Genomic DNA, 24,004 nt, shown 5'->3' on the forward strand with positions numbered 1-24,004 from the left:
TATAGAATATAAAGTGGACTTAACTTTTTTAAATAAATTGTTCCTGAGGGGTGGTTGTTATTAACAAGGCCAACATTCATTGCCTGGTCTCCAGCTGCCCCGGAGAAAGTGGGGATGGGTCTTCCCCATGAACATCTGTAATCCACGTGCTGATAATCTTTTAAATGAAAACCAAATCAACAAAATTGGGATGAATCAGGCACAGCCCCTAATTCAGGTCAGCTGTAAAACCAAGAACAAAGTTTAAAGGAAACTTACAAACTTTAAATCAAAATGTGATTAAAGGGTTGATGGTGCTCCTGCAATGTCAAATTTTTAATACAAAAAAATCTACTCTCTTCGCCTTTGCTCATCTCAAACACCAACCCTAACACACACACATCAACCACAACACAACACAAACCTCTCAAGGTGCAGAGTTGGCTGTTAAACTTTTCAGCAACATTGCAAGTTCCAGAACATTAAGCCCTGACCCCCACACACTGTCCAGTGCTGAATCCATCAATCCCACACAAGAGTCAACATTTTAGGCTATGTCCTTCCTCATCCATGAGTGCATGTTAAATCTGACTTGAAATCACCACCTTGGTGTCATATTTGATTGACATGACCTTCCTACCACAAAGCTGCAACATCACCAAAGCTGCCTATTTTCATCTCTGTAACATCCCCCCAGCTCCTTCCTTGCCTCAGCTCGCTGCTACTGAAATTCTTGAAAAATGTCTTTATTACCTCTAGACTTGACTATTCCAACATACTCATGGCTGGCCTTCCATCTTCCACTAACTCATACCATTCCCCTATCATCCCTGTGTTGGCTCCCAATTTATGCAAAATCTTGATATTAAAATTCTCATTCCCTTGTCTCCCATAGTCTTCTCTATGGCCTCATCTTTTCCTATATCTGTAACATGCCCCAGCTTTACAGTCCCCTCACATACCTGCACTCTTGCAATTTTGGATTCTGGAGAAACCTTGCTTTTCATCTCTCCACCGTTGGCAGTTGTGTCTTTAGCTGCCTGGGCCCCAAGTTCTGGAATTCCCTCCCTAAAACTTTCTGCCTCTCTTTCCTTAATTCAGACACTCCCTAAAACATTAAAGATTTGGTCGTCTGGCCCAATATCTCCAATGGGTTTGGTGTCAAAACGTGTTTGACATTTGCTCATGTGAAGAGCCTTGGAATGTTCTATGCTAAAAATTACTAAACGTCAGGGAGAATGTGGATCCCAGAGCTGATGGCTTGTGTCTCTCTACAGGTGCTACCTGATCGGCTGAGTGTTTCCAGCAATCAGTGCGTTTATTTCAGATTATTGCCCATCTTTCCATTACTGCAGCTCAGCGGGATTGCTGCATCGTTCAAACTGCTGGCTTTTGGACAACATATCAAAAGCAACTCCCCATCCTGCTCAGCTGGGTGTTAAAGATCCCATGGTGCTATTCAGAAAATAAAAAGACTGAAAGACAGGGATGTTAAACTTGTATAAAACATTTGGCCACATACAGCCTTGGTTTCCATCTTATGAAAAGGATATAAAAACGCTGGAAAAGGTTTACAAGAATGATACCAAAACTGAGAAATTCCAAGTACCATGTAACAGTCAAGAATGAACAGACTGGGGCTCTTTTCTCTAGAGAATAGAAGACCTATTATAGAGTGATCTGATAGAGGCCTTAATTACAAGAGGCTTTGTTAGGGTAAACACAGGGAAACTAAGGCCAATGAAACTAATGGAAGAAAAGACTTTATATAGCACCTTTCACGACCACTGGACATCTGAAAGCACTTTACTCCCAATTAAATACTTTTGAAGTATCGTTACTATTGTAATGTGAGAAATGTGGCAGCCAACTTGCACACAGCAAACTCCCACAAACAGCAATGTGATAATGACTAGATAATCAATTTCAGTGATGTTGGTTGAGGGGTAAATATTGGTCAAGACCAATATTTGGTGCTGAGCTCCCCTGTTCTTGTTCAAACTAGTGCATGGGATCTTTTACATTCATTTGAAAGGGCAGACAGGGTTTAATGTTGGCAGTCCTCTGACAATGCAGCACTCCCTCAGTGCTGCACTGCAGTGTTAGCCTTGATTTCAGAGAGGAACTTGAACCCAAAAACTCAGTTCTGTCAAAGGGTCATGAGGACTCGAAACGTCAACTCTTTTCTTCTCCGCTGATGCTGCCAGACCTGCTGAGTTTTTCCAGGTAATTCTGTTTTTGTTTTGGATTTGCGGCATCCGCAGTTTTTTTGTTTTTATCTCAGAGAAACTGGGATTATTTTCATTAGGGTAGGTAAGATTAGGAAGTCAGCAATATTTAAAATTAAGAAGGGTGCTGATGAGGTGTATAGGAAAAAACTCCTACTAAAATACACACATTGAAACGATCACAAAAGGGCAGAGATCAGGGGATTTTTTTTCAAAGGGTGGTTAGAACCCTGAACTGAGGAAGCAAAATCCCAAATAGCCTTTCAGAGAGTTAAAGTATATAAGCAGACACCAGTTGGGTGGGGAGGAGAGGGGAGAAAGCAGGGGAGACCCACATTGCTGGACACCAGGTTGTGGGGTGGTGCGAGACCCACATTTTTTTATATTCACTCATGGGACGTGGGTGTCACTGGCTAGGCCAGCGTTTATATCCCACCCCTAATTTCCCTCGACAATGTGGTGAGCTGCCTTCTTGGGCTGCTGCAGCCCATGTGGTGTAGGTACACCCACAGTGCTGTTAGGGAGCGGGTTCCAGGATTGTGACCCAGTGACAGTGAAGGAACGGCGATATATTTCCAAGTCAGGTTGGTGAGTGACTTGGAGGGGAACTTCCAGGTGGTGGTGTTCCCATCGATTTGCTGCCCTTGTCCTTGTAGATGGTAGCGGATTGTGTGGAAGGTGCTAAGAAGCCTTGGTGAATTCCTGCAGTGCATCTTGTAGATGGTACACACTGCTGCTACTGTGCATCGGTCGTGGAGGGAGTGAATGTTTGTAGAAGGGGTGCCGATCAAGTGGGCTGCTTTGTCCTGGATAGTGTCGAGCTTCTTGAGTGTTGTGGGAGCTGCATCCAGGCAAATGGAGAGTATTCCATCACACTCCTGACTTGTGCCTTGTAGATGGTGGACAGGCTTTGGGGGAGTCAGGAGGTGAGTTATTCGCCACAGGATTCTTAGCCTCTGACCTGCTCTCGTAGCCACAGTATTTATATGGCTAGTCCAGTTCAGTTTCTGGTCAATGGTAAGCTCTCAGGGTGTTGATAGTGGCAGATTCAGTGATGGTAATACCATTGAACATCATAGAGTGATGGTTAGATTCTCTCGTTGGAGATAGTCACTGCCTGGCACTTGTGTGGCGTGAATGTTACTTGCCAATTGTCAGCCCAAGCCTGGATATTGTCCATGTCTTGCTGCATTTGGACACGGACTGCTTCAGTGTCTGAGGAGTCACGAATGGTGTAGAACACTAGGTTGGGTGAGGGTCGAGCCTCTGTATTTGCACTCTTTGTCACAGCGTGGGGGAAGGGCTGGAAAATTCTGGCCTTACTTATCTTGATTGGCATTCTAGTGCTACATTGCTAGAGACGCTGTCCCTCAGATGGACATTAAAAATCCCACAGCAATATTCAATGAGCAGAGAGTCCTCACCAGCAAATAAAAACATTTTAACAGGTACTTCTGTTCTTATGCTTTGTGGAACTATGTTGACACAGATGGCTGGTGTATTTGCATACCCAAAAGTAATGAAAATCATAAAGCAAGCATGCCTCCTGAATTGAGAAAGTTCCATCACTGTCGAAGAATTCCTGAATTCATATCCCATCTATCCATCTCTCGTCTATGATCAGCAGAGAGTTTTAAAATATTAATTCTTTGAATGTGGGCATTGCTGGCAAGGCCAGCATTTATTGCCGAGTCCTCGGTGCTCTAGGTGGTGGGGGGTCTGGTGACAGGTCACTTTCTTGATGTTTAATACAACAGGGTGGCTTGCTGGGACATTTCAGAGGGTAGCCTAGAGTCAGTCTGTGTGCCACTATTCGGCTGCCAGGCCTTTCTATCCAGCCCGGGGAGGGGGAAAGAGAAAGTGGCTGCTGGGGTGGTGTGGGACAGCGCGCATGTGTCTGGCTCAACCCAACTCTCTGTTCGCACTTGCCCTCACCCCACCCCCACCCCCCACACACCAACACAGCTATACCAACTCACACCATGGGCCAGGGTGAGTGAATAAGCATCCTGAGACTGTGAGCAAGCCAGACAAACACAATGTGACCCTCACACACGAATGGTCATCTATTTTATAACTCATTTTTTAAAATTATCAATTTATTGCTCAGACATTATTTTTTTCTCAGCAAGCTGTTGATATCTCAACATTTTATTGAAACTCATGTTTAATGTTGCACCAAACCTTATCTTTCCAAAATTTACTCATCGACCCCTCAAATGAGAAAAAAATTGAAATTTGGCCCACCCACAGGAAAAGGTTGGAGAAGCCTGGACTAGAATCACATACAGGACCAGCCCTGGGTAAGGTTAGCAAGTTTCCTCCCCTAAACAGCATCAGCGAACCAAGTGGGATTTTTGCATCAATCCAATAGTTTTATCTTTGATTTTACTCATACCAGGATTTTATTTCCAGATTTTTTTAAAAGCTAAATTCAAATTCTGAAACCATTGCAATGGGATTTGAACCCATGTTTTCTGGGTTAATTGTCTAAACGTCTGTACTGGTTTTTCTGCTGTGTATTTATAGCCTCTGTATTCAGGGGATGCGGCGGCATTCTGGTATTGTCACTGGACTAGTATTCCAGTGGCCCAGGGTAACGCTCTGGGGACCCGGGTTCGGACCATGGCAGATGGTGGGATTCAGTGTGATGACCGCGGAGCCATTGCCAATTGTTGTAAAAACCCATCTGGTTCACTTACGTCCTTTAGGGAAGGAAATCTGCTGTCTGGCCTACATTGCAATGTGGTTGACTCTTAAAATGCCCTCCGAACAAGGGCAATTAGGGATGGGCAATAAATGTAGTCCAGCCAGCGATGCCCATGAACGAATATAAAAAAAAGGATGATACCAGAATTGGCAAACGAACAGGCTCTAGAAAAGAAAATATTGAGGGCTGACCCAATAACATCACTTGCAGCAGTGCCCAGAACAAGTAAGGATACTACAGAGAGGAACTACATGTGCTGAATAGGTAGAAGTACAAAGGACAAAGCCCCTGTTGTCACAGAAGAAATGGCTGTATTAGGTGACGTTTAATTTTCTTCTAATCTATTTTACAGATCAGATCCAAGTAGGACATAGATTCATAGATTCATCAAGTTCAGAGATGCCCCACCTAAGATCCAATTCCTCACAGATTTGAGACAGGGCTGTTAAAAAGGTAAAGGGATCCATGGCTTTATAAATAGAGCAATAGAGTACAAAAGTAAGGACATTATACCAAAGCTGTATAAAAGACTGGTTAGGCCTCAAATGTTCACTCTCTTCAATTCTGGACATCACATTGCACGAAGGAGGGCAAGGTATTGGAGAGAATGCAGAGGAAATTTACCAGAATAGTACGAGGGATGAGGGACTTTGGATCTTTGGAATTCTCTACCCCAGAGAGCAGTGGAAGCTCAGTCATTGAATATGTTTAAGGTAGAGACTGATAGGTTTCTGATTAACAATAACGTAAAGGGTTTTGTGGATAGTGTGGGTAAAAGGCATTGAAGAGTTCGATCAGACATGATCGTATTGAATGGTGGGGCAGGCTCGATGGGCTAAATGGCCTTATCCTGTTTCTACGTTAGGAGGCCATGGTTTTAATAAGGAGAAACTGTTTTCAGTGGCAAGAGGGTCAGTAATCAAAGGACACAGATTTAAGATAATTGCCAAAAGAATCAGGGTTGAAACGAGGGAATCTTTTTTCTTACAGTGACTTATGATCTGGAATGCACTGCCCGAAATGGTGGTGGAAGCAGATACAATAATAATTTTCAAAAGGCAACTGGGAAAATAGGGGAAAGAATAGGAACTATTTGGGTAGCTCTTTCAAAAAGCCTGCACTAGCACAATGGAATAAATGGCCTCCTTAAGATTCCATAATTCTACAAACTGTACTTTCAGGTTTGAGCAGCTTGCGTGTGGGTGTTGCAAGTCAATCTTATTCTTTGATAATATCATTGATACATGCATGATGCTTTCATGTTTCATCAGCCCTGACAATTAAATTAAAAGGAAATAACTGCCTTTGGCTAAATTACAACATTCCTGAAAAACAGTTTTTGTCTAGTATCGTATGTGTTTCCCAATACTTGACATTAATTCACTTGTGAAGAATTGGTGCATATCACCCAACATTTTTCTAAAGGGTGTGGAGGTGACATTGTAATATGCAAATATATTGGATACATATCAGCAACGAGTCATCAATTAACTCGTCAATTGCTTATTTCAGTTTTAATTATTTTTCAAACCCAATCATTTCTTAGCTATGGTTCTATAGTTAATGAGCGCCAAGAGTACCTTATTCAAATATGGAACGTTTGCCAGATATTATATGTCAGCTGTAGTTCATTGGTAGCACCCTCACCTCCGAGTCAGGAAGTTGTGGGTTCGAGTCCCACTCCAGAAACTCAAGAGCAAAATGCAACAAAAACAGAATTACCTGGAAAAACTCAGCAGGTCTGGCAGCATTGGCGGAGAAGGAAAGAGTTGACGTTTTGAGTCCTCATGATCCTTCAACAGAACAGGCTGCTCTTCCAATGCAGTACTGAGAAAGCACTGCATTGTCGGAGGTACAGCCTTTCAGATAAAACTTTAAACCAAGGCCCCATCTACCTCTCAAGTAAACATAAAAGATGCCAAGGCACTTTTTTGAAGAACAGCAGAGCCATTGTTTATCCCTTGACCAATGAAAAATACATTATCTGGTCATTATCACATTGTTGCTTGTGGGAGCTTGCCATGTGCAAATCAACTGCCACATTTCAACATTAAAGCAGTGACTACACTTCAAAAATATTTCATTATCTGTGAGGTGCTTTGCGGCATTTCAAGGTCATGTACTTTAAATGCAAGTTCTTTCCTATAGACTGTTAAGCCAGCAATTTTATAGGGATTGTCATCAAACAAATTACCTCTCCTTCCTTTTGTCATACACCAGAGGGATTCCTGGTACTTAACAGGGAATGGAAATTCAGTCTAGTTTTGTTTGTCCTCCCCCTAATCCATGGGGCACTGAGGTCAACAACAGTATTCCTGCTGATATCAGCTGACTCAGCACTGATTTGAGATCGAATCGAAGCTCTGGCAGTGACTCAGCTACTTGCTGGGTGATTTCTAGAGAGCATTTAGCAATCCCCCTTCTAACCAAGAAAGATCAACCTCCACAGAGCTGATGAACAGAAACAAATTGCAGATAATCTACCAACTTGAGCACCTCACTATAATTCAAATTTCAATGTGAAAGTTTAGGCACACTTTCTTCCAACAATCTACAAACTCCAAGCTTAGTGCCTCAATCTCTCTTCTATTCTTTTTAGCCTCAGTGGTTTCCTGAACACTGGGTTTGTCTTAGCTCTTCACCTAAATAAACAAATGAAGCTGTGCAGGGGGTTGTGCCATACGAGAGGGACTTATGGTGAAAGTACAGAATGGAGAAAGGTTCATGGAACAGGGGTTGTGTTAGATATATAACCTCGATGTCTGCAGTGGGATCACATCCAAATAGTCTCTTTTCAGAACAACAACGTAACTTAAAGATAAGCGAGATATGTTGAGGCCCCGCGGAGAGTACACGAATCTCAAACTGAGTCAGAAGGAAATTACAAAAGAGTTTGGAGTTTCTAATTGTGACTGAATATGAACCTCGAAACCTAAAGCAATCATGAAACAACCCATAGAATTTTGGTGACCAGCCACCAGATAAACAACTTTAAGTCGTCTGGTAGTGTTGAACTTTAGTATTGCTGAAAAAAAAGAGACATGTCAAAGGTTTTCGTCTTGCCCTCACCAGGACACTTCGCAAGGGAAAAACAACAATTCACACTGTTTGAGGGGGCTGATTGATTGGCAAGTAGACTCTGGTAGAGGCATTGCCATGAAGAATGTAATTGCAAAGTGTCCTGATGAGTACAAGATTAAAAGCTTCAAAATGTCTCTTTTTTCATCAGTAAACAACTTATCTATTTTGTCGATAAATGCAAAATACTGCGGATGCAGGAAATCTGAAACAAAAACAAAAATTGCTGGAAAAACTCAGCAGGTCTGACAGCATCTGTGCAGAGAAAGACAGAGTTAACATTTACTCTTCAGACAGTTCTGTAGAAGAGTCATCTGAAGTCGAAACGTTAACTCTGTGTCTTTCTCTCCACAGATGCTGTCAGTCCTGCTGAGCTTTTCCAGCAATTTTTGTTTCTGTTATCTATTTTGCAGTAGTCGACGCACCACTTCAGGAACAGACCTTAGAATTGATACCCTATAAACCCTCATGAATCTACATTGTTTTCAACATTTCTGAAGTCAGGGCTTGTTCTGCAACCTAAAATAAAAGCAAAATACTGCAAACGCTGGGCATCTGAAATAAAAATAGAAAGTGCTGGAAAAACTCAACAGGTCTGGCAGCATCTCTGGAGATAGAAACGGAGTTAACATTTCAAGTCCAATATGACTCTTCTTGGGAACACACACTTCTGTCCAGAAGAGGAGTCACACGGACTTAAAATGTTAATTGTTTCTCTCTCCAGAGATGCTGTCAAACCTCCTGAATTTTTCCAGCAATCTGTGTCTTTACTTTGCTCTGCAACCTTCTGGGTGCATCCAAAAGTCAAAAAACCTTTACAGACTACATTTTTGTGTGTTGAATGTTTCTCATTTGATCTTCAGTCACCAGAATGAAAAGCCTGGAGAGGTTGGTGGGTGGGTGGGAGACAGAATTTAAGGAATAACCTTTAAATTCTTTTGTCACCTGATAACACTGGGGGGCTGATACTGATGAGAAATCCTCTTTTGCTGGGATATGCTTCCGTGGGTGGTGTCAGCCCATTAAATGCCTTAGCCTAATCAACAGTGGCGGACATTATACCCAAGTCTGATCCTGCACAAATATGAATATTCCAACAGAGGTCACATGATAGTGATCAAGGACAACAAACTCAGGAGTTATTTCTCTTGACTGGCCAGAAACCAAATCCCACTGTAAGAGCTCCACTGTTATTTCGGATAATTTAGCAGAGACAGGGCATTGAATCTACAACTTTTTGCAGCGCTCAGCTTCACATTCGTCAATATTATCACCAAGGAAATCAATTGAAAAGTGAGAAAAGTCACCCAACGTAGAAAATCCAGCCAAATATCAGTCTCCAAAGAATAAGAAAACTTAAGCTGTAGAAGCCATATTCCTGTCACTGCTATTTGTCCAAACTTTATGGAGCCACTGCTGACTTCTATCTGAACCTTGCAAAATTTATCTTTGGGGGTGGGGGATTGGGAGATGGTGGTGGTAATAATGGGGATGCAGTTACAGGTCACAGCGGACAAACACAAATCATCCCTGCATATGCCTGACTGCCCTGTTCAATCCTGTTCAAGACTGCCCTGTATTCTGAAACTGCAAAAAGGTTTTCTGGTCTGAATGGCTGATGTGGCAGCAAGCTCAATAATGCTTTCTCATCTACATCAAATATTTTGGCTTGGATAGAAGATTTGGACAAAAAATTGATTTTTTTTAAACATACTTTAACAACTCTTCCATTCTCTTAAATTTTACTGTTACTTTCTCGCATTGCCTGTTTCATATCAAGGTCACAGTTAGTCAGTTTCCTCCAGATGAATGCCCTTGTTTTGTCCTTGGCGGTGAGCTATCCAGTCACTATGCTCCTGTCCTCCAGAATTGATTGTCCAATTTCCTCCTCATCACCTCTCCCTTTCTGTTCCTCATTCTGGTCTCTTCATTTTCTCCCTTTTCCCCACACTTGGTGTCCAATGCATGCTTTCCCTCCATTTGTGTGAAGCAGCTAGAAGTCTTCTTGCAATACAAAAATAAAAATACCTGAAAAAACTCAGCAGGTCTGACAGCATCTGCGGAGAGGAACACAGTTAACATTTCAAGTCCATATGACTCTTCAACAGAACTAAGTAAAAATAGAAAAGAGGTGAAACATAAGCTGGTTTAAGGTGAGGTGGGGGGGGACGGTGGGACAAGTAGCGTTAGATAGAGGGCCAGTGATAGGTGGAGATAACCAAAAGATGTCATAGACAAAGGACAAAGAGGTGTTGAAGGTGGTGATATTATCTAAGGAATGTGCTAACAGGTGACATTAAGGGTAGAAAGCAGGATGAGGAAGGTACAGATAGCCCTAGTGGGGGTGGGGTGGGGTGGGGTGTGGGGGAAGGGATCGAAATAGGCTAAAAGGTAGAGATAAAACAATGGATCGAAATATATTTAAAAATAATGGAAAGAGGTGGGAAAAGAAAAATCGATATAAATTATTGGAAAAAAGGGGGATTGGAAAGGGGGTGGGGATGGAGGAGAGAGGTCATGATCTAAAATTGTTGAACTCAATATTCAGCCCGGAAGACTGTAAAGTGCCTAGTCGGAAGATGAGGTGCTGTTCCTCCAGTTTGCGTTGAGCTTCACTGGAACATTGCAGCAGGCCAAGGATGGACATGTGGGCATGAGAGCAGGGTGGAGTGTTGAAATGGCAAGCGACAGGGAGGTCTGGGTAATGGTTGCGGACAGACCGAAGGTGTTCCACAAAACGGTCACCCAATCTGCGTTTGGTCTCTCCAATGTAGAGGAAACCGTATTGGGAGCAGCAGACTAAATTGAGGAAAGTGCAAATGAAATGCTGCTTCACTTGAAAGGAGTGTTTGGGCCCTTGGATGGTGAGGAGAGAGGGAGTAAAGGGGCAGGTGTTGCACCTTCTGCGGTTGCATGGGAAGGTGCCGTGGGAGGGGGTTGAGGTGTAGGGGGTGACAGAGGGGTAGACCAGGGTGCCCCGGAGGGAACAATCCCTGCGGAATGCCACCAGAGGGGTGAAGGGAAGATGTGTTTGGTGGTGGCATCATGCTGGAGTTGGCGGAAATGGCGGAGGATGATCCTTTGAATGTGGAGGGTAGTGGGGTCATAAGTGAGATCAAGGGGGACTCCTATCATGGTTCTGGGAGGGAGAGGAAGGTGTGAGGGTGGATGCGCAGGAGGTGGGCAGGACACGGTTGAGGGCCCTGTCAACCACCGTGGGTGAAAAACCTCGGTTCTTCTTCCAATGCTGTGTAAAGACAAGCTACTGTACTTTGAATGTACTTCTTCCACAAGTGATGGGCTCCTTATGATTGCCCTTACCATTGTCTATATTACTGAGAAATCTGTCAGGCATGTAGGTCAGCAATTGCTAGCTAACATGCATACACATGCTTAGTCAATGCTTAGTCAATGATTGAAATAATCAAAGCTACAGCTAGATTCAGACGTAGAAATTCAGGGAGAGAGAAAAATTTGATGAGCAGCTATTAGCATTTATCTGTGACATGTATCTGAATCTAAAAAGAAAGCTCACATCTATACAATGCCTTTTATGACCTCAAGATCAAGACATCCCAAAGTGCTTTACAGCCTTTGGAATACTTTTTAAACTGTAGACAGCACTTATAGAAATGCAAAAGAACACCAACTAAACTCTTCAGATTAAATTATATTCTTGAAGCTCAAACTACAAAAACATATTTTTATAATGCCTTTAAGATAATAACCTTGAATGAATACTTCACATCCGTCTTCACCCAAGAGAATGAGGATGAAGGTATTGAACTCGGGAAGAGACTGTGAGGTTCTTGAGCAAATTGATATAAAGAGTGACAAGGTATTGGAGGTGTTGGCAGGTCCAGATGATTTGTGTCCCAGACTGCTGAGGGAGGCAAGGGAGGAGATTGCAGGGGCTCTGACCCAAATTTTTAATTCCTCTCTGGCCACGGGGGAGGTGCTAGAGGTCTGAAGAACAGCTAATTTAAGAAGGGTTGTAGAGATAAGCCAGGGAACTACAGGCCAGTGAGTCTCATGTCAGCAGTAGGGAAATTATTGGAGAAAATTCTGAAGGAGAGAATCTATCTCCACTTGGAGAGGCAAAGTTTGATCAGGAATAGTCAGAGGGAGGTACTACAAATTTGATTGAATGTTTTGAGGATGTGACCAGGTGTGTAGATGAGGGTAGTGCAATTGATGTAGTTTATATGGATTTCAGCAAAGCCTTTGACAAGGTCCCACATGAGAGACTTATAAAGAAGGCAAATGCACATGGGATATAAGGTAATTTGATAAGGTGGATTCAAAATTGGCTTAGTTGTAGGAGACAGAAGGTGATGACAGAAGGCTGCTTTAGTGACTGGAAGCCAGTGTCCAGTGGCGTACCACAGAGATCTATGCTCGGTCCCCTATTACTTGTCATTTATATAAACGACATAGATGACTATGTGGGGGGTAGGATTAGTAAGCTTGCGGATGACACAAAGATTGGCTGGGTGGTTAACAGTGAGGTTGAGTGTCTTGGGCTACAGGAAAATATAGACTGGATGGTCAAATGGGCAGATAAGTGGCAGATGGAATTTAACCCTGAAAAGTGTGAGGTGATACACTTTGGAAGGAGTAATTTGACAAGGAAAGTATTCAATGAGCAGCATGACACTAGGAAGTTCTGAGGAACAAAGGGACATTGGCGTGTATGTCCATAGATCTGTGAAGGCGGAGGGGCATGTTAGTGGGGTGGTAAAAAAGGCAAATGGGACACTTGCCTTTATCAAACGAGGCATAGAGTACAAAAGTAGGGAGATCATGTTGGAGTTGTATAGAACCTTGGTGAGGCCACAGCTGGAGTACTGTGTGTAGTTCTGGTCGCCACATTATAGGAAGGATGTGATTGCACTGGAGGGGGTGCAGAGGAGATTCACCAGGATGTTGCCTGGGATGAAACATTTAAGTTATGAAGAGAGGATGATTGCCTTGGGTTGTTTTTGTTGGAGCAGAGAAGACTGGGGCGGGGGGCGACCTGATCGAGGTGTACAAGATTATGAGGGGTATGGACAGGGTGGATAGGGAGCAGCTGTTCCCCTTAGTTGAAGGGTCAGTCACAAGGGGACATAAGTTCAAGGTGAGGGGCAGGTGGTTTAGGGGGGATGTGAGGAAAAACTTTTTTACCCAGAGGGTGGTGACGGTCTGGAATGCACTGCCTGGGAGGGTGGTGGAGGCGGGTTGTCTCACATCCTTTAAAAAGTACCTGGATGAGCACTTGGCACGTCATAACATTCAAGGCTATGGGCCAAGTGCTGGTAAATGGGATTAGGTAGGTAGGTCAGGTGTTTCTCACGTGTCGGTGCAGACTCGATGGGCCGAAGGGCCTCTTCTGCATTGTGTGATTCTGTGAAAACATCTCAAGATGCTTCTGAGCAGCATTATAAAACAAAGTATGACACCGAAACACATAAGGAGATATGTCAGATGACCAAAAACTTGGTCAAACAGGAAGCTTTTTAAAGAGTGTCTTAAAAGGAGGAAAGTTGAAGTAGACAGGTGGAGAGGTGTAGGAAGGGATTTGGGGCCTACGCAACTGAAGGCACAGTTAGCAATGCTGGAACAGTTATAATTGGGAGAGCACAAGAGATCAGGAATATAGGAGTGCAGATATCTCAAGAAGGTTGTGGGGCTGGTGGAGATTACAGAGCACAGAAGGATTGAAAGCACGGATGAAAATTTTAAAGTCAAGACATTGCTTGACCAGGAACTCAAGTAAGTCAGCGAGCAAGTTAAGACATCAGCAGCAAAGTTTTGGATAACCTCAAGTTTACAAAGGGCAGAATGTGGGAGACCAGCCAGGAGTGCAACGGCATGGATGAGGGTTTCAGCAGCAGATGAGTTGAGACAGGGTCCAAGTTGGGTGGTCTTAGAGATGGAAATAGGCAAACTCAACAATGGCATGAATTCGAGGTCGGAAGCTCATCTCAAGATCAAATGTGACGCCAAGGTTGCGAACAGACTGGTTTAATCTCAGACTGTTGAGAGGGATAGAATCAGTGCCTAGGGAACAGAGTTTGGAGCAGGAACCGAAAACAATGGCTTCAGTCTTCTCAATATTTAACTGGAGGAAATTTCTACTTTTCCAGTACTGGAAGTCACATAACCAGTCTGATAATTCAATAGCAGTGGAAGAGTTGGGAGAGGTGATGGTGAGGTAGAACTGGGTGCCATCAACGTACATGTGAAAACTAATGTATGAAGTCACCAAGATCTAAGATAAAAAATAAAAGCTATGTCTTCAAGACAGTTGCTCATTAATAGTGGGAGCTTGGCTCAATGGAATACACAGGGTAAGAGGGCCATGGGCTAACGTTCTACTCCAGAACTTCAGCACACAATCTAGACTGACACTTGAGTATTACTGAAGGAGCGTTTCACTATTGGAGGTGCTATTTTCCAGATGAAAAGTAAAACCCAGCCCCCCACCTCCCTAATCTGCTTCCTCAGGTGAATGCAAAAATCCCATGACATTATTCCTACTGTCCTGACCAACGTTTATAACTCAGCCACCATCAAGTCAGATGTACTGGTTAATTATCTCATACCATGGGTTCTTACATGCTAAAGAACAGCTGCTGCATTTGCCTACAAAGCACCAGTGACTCCATGTCAGAAGAAGTTAATAGGCTGTGGTATTCCTTGGGATGTGCTGAGGATGTGAAAGATGCCATATAAATGCAACTTTGCTGTTCCTTTTCCCTAGTTGGCTGAGATTCAACCAGCACAGTTTCTGTACTCTGCACAATAAAACAGTGACTAGCACAGGATCACAAAGCACACACAACAGCCTTTACATTAAGCTTCTCTTTTATTGTGGCAGGGAAATTTTTAAAAAATAGGTAACTCAGCATACTACAGCAGAAGACACGATAGTGATGCCAATCGCACTGGGAAGTGACCTGCACCGTCATCCCTGCTTACACATCCCATCTTTCCGAGGCACAACACAACTTCAACTACAGAGGCCCAACTGGTCTTTAAAACGAAATGCTCCCTTCACAAAACAATTTTACCCAACACAGAACTACAGCATTTGACAGCCCTGTGGATATAAACTGTTTTGCCTATCAGCTGCTGGGGAGGCAGGAGCCTGCGGCTCTATTCCAGTAAAATATCAACTCTGTGGCCACATTAATTCATTACAGGGCATTGTATGACCACACTTTTACACTGTAAACTGCAATGAAAAAAATGGGCATTAATCAAATACATGCAACAATTGCAGTTTTATCAGGGTCCCAATTGCCACAGTATCAATTCTAGGAAGATATACACCAACTGTATACAAGTGAGAAAAAGATCATGTGACGAAGTAGTAACTTTTTCTTAAGGTCCAGGAAGCACTTGTAAACAGTGGGTAGGGCAGCTGCCTCACCAAAAACATTTTCAGTTTTGGGAAGCAATGCTCGTTCTTCAACACATCGGTTAAAATCCATGGAAATTGAGTACACAGGAAATCAGAGAGGGAAATAAATCTCAAAACTGACAACTGCAACCTTTGCACTTTGACCTTGTGATTCAGGCATTAAGCCATGTTTATTTAATGAGGAAAATAAATATCCCTTAACAGGGACCAGAGACAAACAGGCTGGTTTAAGTACAGCATACAGTACCTTTAAATTTCCGAATCTTTTCTTCCACCCCTTTAAAATTCATTCACCTCCACTTTGTAGCACTGAATCTCAAACTGGCCATGGGGCTGTAGGTTGTGTTGAAGGAGTCCATTATGCTGGCATTTCTACAAATGTGTAAAAAGAAAATCCTTCTAACTTATAAACAGGTAGAATAAAAAACGAGTACGATATTAATCGAGTAGTACAACTAACTGGAATGAAAAGTTTGTATTTGTTGAAATCATTCTTTCTTGTCTTCGTTTTCTGGCGTAGGTTCTGGCATGGGTTCCTCAGCCAATGCACTGTTACTTTCTGTACCAGAGGTGCTCTCGCTTGCTCCTTGCTCCACGCTGCTGTCTGTCGTGTCCTGACATCCTTCTTTGTCTTCTGGAGTTGCTGTGCTCTCTTCACTGCTCTGTTGGGTTTCTGGAGTTTCATCATTGCGTGGCTCATCTGTAAAAAAGGATACAGGTTTTAGCCTTAATTCCCTCCAGTTAAGCACAGGGAAGTCTAAAGCCACTGTCTTTAGCCCCCGTCATAGAATCTGCTCAGGTGGATGCAAAAAAAGTCTGTAGCTTTATTCAAAACAAAGCTGGGGAGATTTCATGGTGTCCTGGTGGCAAGAACTTTAGTACTCAACAAAGTTGTCATTATCCACAATTATATACTTTCCAGCAGAAAAGCAGTTAGAGGCCAGGGCTTAGAAATTTTGTGGGGTCTCTCCTAATTGCCCATGACTTCAGCAGAGGACAGGTAATGTACACTGCCTTCTTCCCTGGGTTTATGCCAATCTTTTACCGAAGTCAACAAGAAAATTCCCTCAACTGATTTTTCCTCCATTTCAGAAACTTAGAAGCACTGAAGAATGGCTAATTAGAAAAGTCAGCCAAGGGCTGTCAGTGTTTGCCTCACTGTAACTCTAGCCTGACTGGAGACAGACAGGTTGGGGAGTGCCACTGGAAATCCTTTATAAAAACCAATACAGCAATAATCCAGTTCAGTCATCATGCACCTGGCTGTGAGGTAGTTAAACATGAAGAGGACAAAATAACCTTTAACTTCTTCCCTACTCAATTCTAAACTACTAACTTGGGACACCAAATCTATTGCATACACCACCCTTGGAAAATCAACCAGTGACTTGCTGCCACTGTGGCCTTTTGTCCCCATTCCACAAGGGAATTTCTATAACCCATTAAAAGTGCCCAGGAGTACATAAATAATCAAGTTTCTTTATGAAGCCTCTGATGGTCAGCATGAAGCAAAAACCTACATGAGCACGCAAACCAATTCACTCAGCTGGAGAGCTCGATCCCACCTGCACTTTGTGCAGTTCAACCAATTTTGCTATTACTAAAACGGTGTGATTTATTCAAGAGCCTGAAGCACAAGTATACAGTAAAATGCGAACAGATTCCATCTGCAGGACAGCAAAGTAAATGCTGGAACAGAGGCATTTCCCCTTCCACCCCCATAACAAACAGGAAAGCTCAGGGTGGGCAGTATACAAGAATGGGCTCATCCAATGTTCCTGGCAATGTGCCTGTCATGAAGCTACTGATGTATATAATATTTTGGAAAATATTTTTCTTTTAAAATAAAGGTTTGGTTTGCGGGTTTGTCTTAATTGGATTAAAGCCAGTTAGTCTGGGTGCTTTGATGTACTAGTTTGAGATGTAAGCAGAGAGATAGCGTGCATTTGCATTTTTTTTAAATAGAGCATTCAAGGAGTGGGGTGAAAACTTGAAGCCTTTGTAGCAGCTACCAAACAATATGTTTATATTACTGATAAAATTGGTACAATGAAAGGGGTTTCATCGTTAAAAGATAAAGTTCAAAGAGGCTGGTAGGACAATGAAAATTTGAATTCAATCAGTGGCGGTAGGTATAACTTCAGCAGTTTTCGGGTGTACGGAGAGAGGCAATGTAAGATCGAGAGGCAGCTGCAAGCTTTCAACTGTCTCCATAGTGAAAGGAACCTCATTTTGAATTCGTAAAGTGAAAATGCTTTGCCTGATGTTTGGTTAAGTTTGGTTAGTTTGTTAAATTTGTTAAAAGTTATGATAGTAGGAATTTGTAACCATGTGTACATATATTTTAACCTGTGTAAATTAATAAAATGTTTCATTTCATTTAATGTAAAACCTCGAGAACTAGTGGCCTGATTCCCGAGTTTAGAGTCGCAGCTCAAACATAAGACTTAAAATTATTGGCTATGACAGTTGGTTAAAGTTTCCCTCTGGGATTTTTAAATAACTCCACTTTACCAACTGCATCGGTCATAACAATTGGGGGCTCATCCGGGATAAATTATATTTCTAGTTTCTCGATTGATTAGGAATTGGTGGATCGTAAAGCTTACGAGTACGAGAGGCACTTTGAATTCAGGAGTTGGTGAGATATGTTAGAAGTGGTGAGACTGCAAGATGGCTTTGGCAAATGCTAAGACTTGTCTGGGAGTAGAAGAGATAACTCTGGTTGGGTTGGAGAGAATAACCAAAAGTAAGTTAACAGAATTGGCAGATAAGTTACAACTGGAGTTACCTGCGGGGGCTAGGAAATTTGGTATAGTTAAAAATATAGCACAGCATCTACAGTTGGAAGTGAAACCTGACACCAGTGAGTCACAGCTGGAGGTAGTGAGACTTCAGTTGCAAATGAAAAAGCTTGAATTAGAAACAAAGAACAGAGAAATGGCTTTTAAAAAGGAATTAGAAATTGTGACAATGGGGGAGGAAAGAGAAAGAGAATTCCAAATGTAAATGTTGGCTGCTAGAAAAGAGATGTCAGTAGGTGAGGAAGGCTTTGTCTCCAGATTAGAACCCAGTGAGGATATGTTTAAATTTGTACAAGCTCTTCCAATGTTTGAAGAAACAGATATTGAAGCATTCTTTACTTCATTTGAGAAGTTAGCAAAACAGATGAAATGGCCACAAGAAAACTGGACATTATTATTACAATCTAAGTTATTAGGTAGGGGGCTTGAGGTATATGCTTCGCTTTCAGAAGAAATGTCAGTGAATTATGATTTGGTGAAAAAACCTATTTTGACTGCATATGAGTTGATTCCTGAAGCATACAGGCAGAAATTTAGGAATATGAGAAAACAGCCTGGGCAAACTTATACTGAGTTTGAAAGAGTAAAACAAAGTAATTTTGACTGGTGGATACAGGCGTTAAAAATAGAGACAACATATGCAGCTCTTAGGAAAGTCATGCTTTTGGAAGAATTTAAAAATTCAATCCCTTCAGTAGTGATAACTCATGTGGAGGAACAGACGGTTGATTCTGTAAGACAAGCAACAGAGATAGCTGATGATTATGAGTCAGTTCATGGAGCTAAACCTATTTTCAGTCACCCTTTCAAATTAGAAAAGGATAAAAAGTGGGAAGGTGAAAGGAAGGCAGGTAGTCAGGAAAGAGGAGGAGTAGCTGGAAGTTCCCAGGAAGTTTTTTCTCAGAACAAAAAGCAAGGTGTTGAACGTAGAAGTGGCATTCGAAAATTGAGGTGCTTTCATTGTAATAAAGTGGGGCACACAAAGTCAGTGTGTTGGAGGTTGCAGGAAAAATCTGTAGGAATTATTGGGATACAGAAAAGCTCTGGAAGTAAAAGTACTGCGGGTCCTGAGATTCAGGCACAGAAGAAATTAATGGTTTGTGTACAGGTAAAACAGGGAGAACCAGTGAAAGGTAAAGAAGTGGGAATGTGTTCACAGTTTACTCAAAATAATTCTGAGCAGCAGGTTGCAGAAATGTTTAAAGATTTTGTGTGTGAAGGGAAAGTCTTTCCATGTGTACAGGGTGGAGTAGATAGAGATGTTAAAATTTTAAGAGACACAGGAGCTAATCAATCTTTAATATTGTGGGATAGTGATATTTGTTGTTAAGAGGGAGTGTTGCAGAAGAAGGTAGTAATAAGTGGGGTTTATGGAGATGCTAAATCCATTCTGTTGTGGAAGGTAAATTTAAAGGGCAAATGGAAGAATGGTGAAGTTATAGTTGGAGTGGTGGAAAAATTGCCTGTTGCAGGGGTTCAATTTATTCTGGGTAATGATATAACTGGATCGCAAATGTGGGTGATGCCTATGTAGTTGAGCAGCCTGTAAAAGTATTTGCAACAGAAATGCTACAGAAGGAACATTCTGGATTGTTTCCTGATTGATCTTGTTATAACACAAAGGCCCATCGGGAAGAACAAAATAAATAAGATAAGCAAGCAGTACAAAGGCAAGAAGAGGGTGCCGAAATCCAATTAGCTGGCACTGTATCTGATAACAACAGAGATAAAAACAAAAAACTTCGGATGCTGGAAATCCAAAAAAAACCCCAGAATTACCTGGAAAAACTCAACAGGTCTGGCAGCATCGGCGGAGAAGAAAAGAGTTGACGTTTCGAGTTCTCATGACCCATCAACAGAACTGAGTGAATATTAGGAGAGGGGTGAAATATAAGCTGGTTTAAGGTGGGGGATGGGTGGGGGGAGAGAAGTTGGGGGGTGGTGTGGAAGTAGGGACAAGCAAGCAGTGATAGAAGCAGATAATCAAAAGATGTCACAGACAAAGGAACAAAGAGGTATTGAAGTTGGTGATATTATCTAAACGAATGTGCTAATTAAGAATGGATGGCAGGGCACTCAAGGTACAGGTCTATTGGGAGTGGGGTGGAAAGACTAGCAGGGCATACAAGGTTTAAAAATAATGGAAATAGGTGGGAAAAGAAAAATCTATATAAATTATTGGAAAAAACCAAAGGAAGGGGGAAGAAACGGAAAAGGGGTGGGGATGGAGTTCAAGATCTAAAGTTGTTGAATTCAATATTCAGTCCGGAAGGCCGTAAAGTGCCTAGTCGGAAGATGAGGTGCTGTTCCTCCAGTTTGCGTTGAGCTTCACTGGAACAATGCAGCAAGCCAAGGACAGACATGTGGGCAAGAGAGCAGGGTTGAGTGTTAAAATGGCAAGCGACAGGGAGGTTTGGGTCTTTCTCTGTCCGCAAGAAAGACCCAAACCTCCCTGTCGCTTGCCATTTTAACACTCCACCCTGATCTCTTGTCCACATGTCTGTCCTTGACTTGCTGCATTGTTCCAGTGAAGCTCAACGCAAACTGGAGGAACAGCACCTCATCTTCCGACTAGGCACTTTACAGCCTTCCGGACTGAATATTGAATTCAACAACTTTAGATCTTGAACTCCCTCCTCCATCCCCAACCCCCTTTCTGGGTCTTCCCCCTTCCTTTTGTTTTTTCCAATAATTTATATAGATTTTTCTTTTCTCACCTATTTCCATTATTTTTAAATCTTGTATGCCCTGCTAGTCTTTCCACCCCACCCCCACTAGAGCTGTACCTTGAGTGCCCTGCCATCCATTCTTAATTAGCACATTCATTTAGATAATATCACCACCTTCAACACCTCTTTGTTCCTTTGTCTGTGACATCTTTTGATTATCTGCTCCTATCACTGCTTGCTTGTCCCTACAACCACACCACCCCCCCCCCCCACCCCCCAATCCACCCCACCTTAAACCAGCTTATATTTCACTCCTCTCCTAATATTCACTCAGTTCTGTTGAAGGGTCATGAGGACTTGAAACGTCAACTCTTTTCTTCTCTGCAAAAACCTGCTGAGTTTTTCCAGGTAATTCTGTTTTTGTTCTGTTTTTGATAACATTGTTCAGGAGGAAGGAATGCAGAACAGTTCATTTGAAGTGTTTAACTCAAAGAGGTTAGTGGAGCTACAGAAAAATGATTTGCAATTAAAACAGTTATATCAGGAAGCTTATTCAGAAATCGAAGCAAAATGCATTACAGTATATTATCTTTGAGGGGATATATTAATGAGAAAATGGCAATCGGATTATGTCTCAGGGAGGTGCATCAGATTGTTATCTATTAGGTTATAGAAATGAGATTCTGAGGATTGCTCATGAAATTCCAATGGGGAGACATTTAGGAATTAGGAAACACAGGAAAAAGATAGAGGCATTTTATTTGGCCAGAATTACATAGGGATGTGGTCAAATTTTGTAGAACCTGTCGTATATGTCAAGCAACAGGAAAACCACAAGCAGTGATTAAGCCGGCACCTTTAATTCCAATACCAGCATTTGAAGAACCTTTTACCAGGGACATGATCGATTGTGTAGGACCCCTCCCTAAGACTAAAATTGGAAATCAGTATTTATTAACAATAACGGATGTCTCTACTAGGTTTCCTGAAGTGATACCTTTAAGAAATTTTACAACTAAAAAGATTGTGGAGGAATTAATTAAATTTTTTACAAAATATGGTTTACCTAAAGAAATACTCAAATCAGGGGTCAAATTTCATATCACAGCAAGTGATGAAAGTGAAAGCAGATAAGACAACTAAAATTCGCAGCTTTGTTTCTGGAGAGAATGTGTTAGTTTTGTTACCAGTGGTAGGGGATTCATTAAATGCAAGATTTAGTAGGCTTTACAGGATTGAAAAGAAATTGAGTGAAGTAAATTATTTAATAAATACTCCAGGTAGAAGAAAGAAGCAGACGGTGTATCATGTAAATATGCTTAAAAAGTACTTTTGACTGGGAAGGGGAACAAAAAGGTGTTAGCGATGGTGGATGATGAGAAAGAGGTAGAAGTGCAGGGCTCTGAAATTGATTTTCCTCTAATCAAATTGGATAATGAGGGGGTGCTTGAAAATTTAAATGAAATATTGAGTTACCTTCCAAGCAAGTGTCAAAATGATTTGGAAAAGTTATTGCAGTCACACAAAACTATTTGTGGAAATAAGTTGGAAAAGACACATTTAGCTTTACATGATGTATGTATAGAAATATCTTCAGTGAGGCAACAGCCTTATAGATTAAATCCTGCAAAGTTATCACAAGTAGAAAAAGAAATTGATTTCATGCTTCAAAGCGATATCATTGAATCTAGTTGCAGTAACTGGAGTTCGTCTATTGACCTGGTACCGAAACTGGATGGAACACAAAGACCGTTCGAAAGGTGACAAAAGCGGATTCATATCCCACACCATGGCTGGAGGATTGCAATGAGCAAGTGGAACAATCGAAAGTTATCACAAAGATTGACTCGCTAAAAGGATATCGGCAGGTACCATTGTCAGAGAGAGCAAAGGGGATATCAGCTTTCATAACGCCAAGTAGACTATATTAATTTAAAGTCATGCCAGTCACAATTTCCTTCCTCTTTGATTTGTTCCTTTGATGTTGTCTCTATTTATTTCTGCTCCCTCCTGTTCATATTTCTATTTCAAGCACTTCTGGCCACTGTGACCACCTGTGATCTTTCCGTAAGAGTTTACAGGACTGAAAGAAGGCAGTTGGCTGATTGTGTTGATGGTGGTTCTTTGCTACAAAATTAATCTAACTTGATGCTCGATTTATAAATTTACAACATTGACAGGGTGACTAGACATTCCGGTTCCGTCAGGTCACTCCCAGTTTTTCATTATGTCCTGACGATTTCCTAAAAATAGTTCAAATATCCCAGCTTTCACTTTTTCCTTTTTCACCAAATATAAACTCAACTGCGGGGGTGGGGTTACAGACGGGATCTGTGAAATTTCATCCTTCTTCCCGTAAACACTCTTCAGATTGCATTGTATGCAGCTGAGCTGTATTCACACACCCCATCACCACCCCACTCCTCCTATTGCTGCCTTGGCATCTCCAAGGGAGTCATCACTATCTTTTTGGTGCCAACGGCTCCACTGCTAATGATGCCTTCTGAACAATCTATGGAATATGGTTGCCAACTCTGGCTGGACATATTCCATCACATGACCTCCCACCTTCAACAGCCCCTTCCCTAGACTCCTGCCACTGGTCACCCAATCAGCACAGAGCCCTGCCTACCCCAGGCTTTTCATTGTGTCCCAGTTTTGACTTCTGAAAATCTGGTCACCCTAAACATCGAAAAGTACAAGTGCTGATTCTGGCTTGAAAACTAGTTGGTTAATGGTTAATGTGGAATTTCCTTTCAGCCTGAAGAGATTAATGATAACACCTGTGAAAGCAACATTCAAGATAATCACTGAAGTATTCAGATACATTTCACTAGGTATTCAAGATAGTCAAACAAGTGAATCACCCTTTTCATGAAGAACAAGACTGCCGGAAGCAAACAGCTGCACCTGAAAGTGGTGTCTCCAGATGCCTGCAAAATGCCATCAAGCAACTACAACCAGTACCACACCCAATAACTGGAGTCAGCCAACCTACATAGTACAGACTGGGAGTGAGGCGGTGATCAGCACCCCATCCCATCCCAACCCCATCTCCAAAAAAGAACTGGGTATCAGATGATCTGTGTGCAGCACACCTGATAGAACAAAGGTCAGAGAAAAAGTTT

The 24,004-nt window shown here is 42.1% G+C and overlaps 1 protein-coding gene across 1 annotated transcript in view; it reads right to left on the reverse strand.

Annotated features, from left to right (window-relative positions):
* Nucleotides 1-14,826: 14,826 nt before the first annotated feature.
* The window catches only part of smarce1 (SWI/SNF related, matrix associated, actin dependent regulator of chromatin, subfamily e, member 1), a 52,949-nt gene continuing 43,771 nt past the window's right edge, over nt 14,827-24,004 (reverse strand). The window contains exon 12 of the mRNA XM_041217484.1: nt 14,827-16,103. Within this exon, the coding sequence (XP_041073418.1) occupies nt 15,892-16,103 (212 nt within the window). The 3' untranslated portion in view covers nt 14,827-15,891. The remainder of the gene's footprint in view (nt 16,104-24,004) is intronic.

Source organism: Carcharodon carcharias, chromosome 23, assembly GCF_017639515.1.
Source record: "Carcharodon carcharias isolate sCarCar2 chromosome 23, sCarCar2.pri, whole genome shotgun sequence".
Lineage (NCBI taxonomy): Eukaryota > Metazoa > Chordata > Chondrichthyes > Lamniformes > Lamnidae > Carcharodon > Carcharodon carcharias.